This window comes from Myotis brandtii, unplaced genomic scaffold (assembly GCF_000412655.1).
Source record: "Myotis brandtii unplaced genomic scaffold, ASM41265v1 scaffold927, whole genome shotgun sequence".
Lineage (NCBI taxonomy): Eukaryota > Metazoa > Chordata > Mammalia > Chiroptera > Vespertilionidae > Myotis > Myotis brandtii.
The window spans coordinates 81,830-85,153 of record NW_005371823.1 but is presented as its reverse complement, the minus strand read 5'-3'; the positions used below and the strand labels follow the sequence as shown (position 1 = coordinate 85,153).

The window sequence follows — 3,324 nt, the reverse complement described above, 5'->3', positions numbered from 1 at the left end:
TTCCTGTGGTTCTGGGTGATGTCCGTTCCGTCTTTTAGTTGTATTTTTGAAGTGGTTGTTTGCGGCAGCAATCTCCGGTGTTTACCTATGCCGCCATCTTGGTCTCCTCTATATATGTATTTTTTACTGGAGAATTTAGTCCACTTATGGTAATTTCTGATCTATTTGGATTTATTTTTATCACCTTATTTTGTTTGATTTTTTCTATCATTTACATGTTACTTTCTCATATCTTGCCTTTTTTGAGATTTAGTATTCATTCTCATTTTATTTTTATTCTTTTAGTGATTATATTAGAAAACTAGCATTCACACTTAACTTTTTAAAATCTAATAAGACCTATCATAGAATGCAGTGTAAATTGTGCTTCCTGGAGTTGTGCAACATGGTGACTCTGAGGACCTTACATATCCTTTCAATTTAATCCTATTGCAGCCATGTGTTTCAATTCTCTCTTTTAAAATCCCACTCAATCTTTGCTTATGGCCACATGGCCACATATTTGCTCATCATTTCTTCTTGCCTTTTAGAACTTCCATCTGGGATTACTTTCTTTCTGCCTCCAGTACTCGAGTACTCGTCTGAAGTCCCTGTGGACTCGTAGAAGCAACAATTTACTGCCGTGTAACCCTTAGTACCTCTGTTATCCTTTCATCCTAAAACTCTGCTGAAATTCTTACATTTCTCACTTGAAGTGGCTCCATGATGACAGAGGAGAGCACATGATGATATTTTAAATAGCATCAGTAATAACAAGTTGGTGAAAGATGGAGTGAGATTAGGACCAGTCGATTTAGAGCCTTTGTCAAATCTAGTTAAATTCCACTGTGGTCATTGTTGACCAAATAAAAAGTGGTGATAGTTAATTTTCAAAATGTTTCAAAACATTTAAAATATGTTTTTATTAATTTTTAAATAGAGAGGAAGGGAAAGGGAGAGAGAGAGATAGAAATATTAATCAGAGAGACATTGATCAGCTGCCTCCTGCATGCCTCCTACTGGGGATCGAGCCAGCAATTAGGGCCCTGGACCTCTGGGTCTATAGGACGATGCTCAGTCCACTGAGCCACACCAGCCAGGCTTGTACATTATTCTAAATAGCTAGTGTAGTGGCTTTGCATTGTGTCAACTTGACTAGAGTGAGCTACATTCCCCAGAATTCTTTTTCTGTATGTTTCAACTAAGATGAGTTTCAAGAGAGATTCTTTGCAATATTTCAAGGGCAAAAGTGAAGCAGTAACTATATTTCTAGCTCACACATTTTTTCATTTCTTTGCTGGTTTATCTCATTGACATGAGGTAAGGCCAGACTGCAACTGTCACACCTATTTATTTATTTATTTATTTATTTATTTATTTATATCCTTTAACTTCTCTGAGTTGAGGGCAGGTGTGAGTTTGGCTCTGTGGTGAAGGCCCCTGGCTTCTGCAGTTCAGAGACAATGAGGACTGACACTGGCTTTAGGCTGTCTTTATAGCTTTAGCTTTGCTTGTGAGTTTCCAGTTTATTTTTATCCTCCCCCTGCCCCCCAATGTTATATTCATCTTTCCTTCCTTACTGCCTGTCCTGTGGACTTCAAACTACAGCATCCGATGCAAAGGCAACAGGCTTACTGAGACTGTAGAATCAACTTCCATGATTATATAAGGTCAAGTCACTGTCATAAATCCCTCAGTATATTGTCTCCTAATGGTGCTGCCTCTCTAATGGAACCCTGTCTGATACAGCCAGTAATTCCACTTTCTTATTTTTCCTGTTCTTTCAGGCAAACTTGGAGCCCAAAGTGACTGAGACCATGAGGGTAGGAAATCATTCGTTGGTGTCTGAGATTGTGTTGGTGGGACTCACCAGATCTTTGGAGATGCAACTAGTCCTTTTTCTAGTTTTCTCTGTATTCTATGTAACAGGTGTTTTAGGAAACCTTCTCATTGTGCTCACAGTGGTCTCTGATTGCCACTTACACTCCCCCATGTACTTCCTGCTGGCCAACCTCTCCTTTATTGACATGTGGGTTTCCTCCATTGCAGCTCCCAAGATGATTTCTGATCTTTTCAAGGAGAGGAAAGTAATCTCTTTCCAAGGCTGCATTGCTCAGATGTTCTTCATTCATGTTATTGGAGGAACTGAGATGGTTCTGCTCATTGCCATGGCCTTTGACCGTTATGTTGCTATATGTAGGCCTCTTCACTACTTGACCATCATGAACTTCAGAACTTGTATTTTACTCTTGGTGGCTGCCTGGGCCATTGGAATCATCCACTCATTGATCCAACTTGTATTTGTTGTAAACTTACCATTCTGTGGCCCCAATGAAGTTGACAGCTTTTACTGTGACCTTCCACGATTTATTAGGCTTGCTTGTACAGACACTTACAGATTGGAGCTCATGATCACTGCCAATAGTGGTTTCATCTCCCTGGGAACTTTTTTCATTTTGATTATCTCCTATATCTTCATTTTGGTCACTGTTTGGCAACGTTCTTCAGGTGGCTTGTCCAAGGCCCTCTCTACCCTGTCAGCTCACATCTCAGTGGTGGTTTTATTTTTTGGTCCATGTATTTTTGTGTACTCTTGGCCATTTCCCACAGTGCCAGTGGATAAATTCCTTGCCATTTTTGATGTAATTATCACCCCATTTCTGAACCCTGCCATCTATACGTTTAGGAACAAAGAGATGAAGATAGCAATGAGGAGAATATTCAGTCAGGTGTTGAGCTTCAGGAAGTTCTTTTAAGAGATTTTGATATCAAGAAAGACAAGCATCTCTAACATTTCCTGCCCATACTACCAACATGAATCCAATGAAACACAGCACCATGGATGCTTTAGTTAATAGTTTAATTACTAATGTCCAAGATTTTCTTAATGTGTTTTGTGCAATATTCTGCCATAACCAAGGAGGATACGGTATTTTCCTTTCTTATGCAACGTGATGGAATAAAAACGTATTAATATAGCACTGTTTCCACATTTTCCTACCCCTCATTAATAAAGAGGATTCTGAACTGGGCTTTATAATTCTTTCCTTACTCTGTTCTGAGGTGAACTCTCACTTGTCAGATTGATTTTTGGAGTTTGTGATGCAGAATCTGAAGAAAAGTGCTTTGAAAATATGACAAAATTTGCAATTATTAGGATAGTTTTTGTTGTTGTTGAGGTTTATAGTGAGATGTGTGGGAGTAGCTGAAATGCGTGAAGAAATCAGATAAGAGTTAAACAGGGGATTTTATAATTTTATTTTTTTGAAAAGGGGATGGAAGATGGGGATATCCAAAGGGAAGGGCTACACAGCCCTGAGCCAAAGGGAATTGGGTCTATGATGG

The 3,324-nt window shown here is 39.1% G+C and overlaps 1 protein-coding gene across 1 annotated transcript; it reads left to right on the top strand.

The window, feature by feature from the left end:
- The first annotated feature begins 1,796 nt into the window (after positions 1–1,796).
- Positions 1,797–2,735, top strand: LOC102261875 (olfactory receptor 4F6-like). Its single transcript, XM_005885748.1, has one exon. It carries the CDS (start codon positions 1,797–1,799, stop codon positions 2,733–2,735), a length of 939 nt encoding a protein of 312 aa, XP_005885810.1.
- Positions 2,736–3,324: the final 589 nt, after the last annotated feature.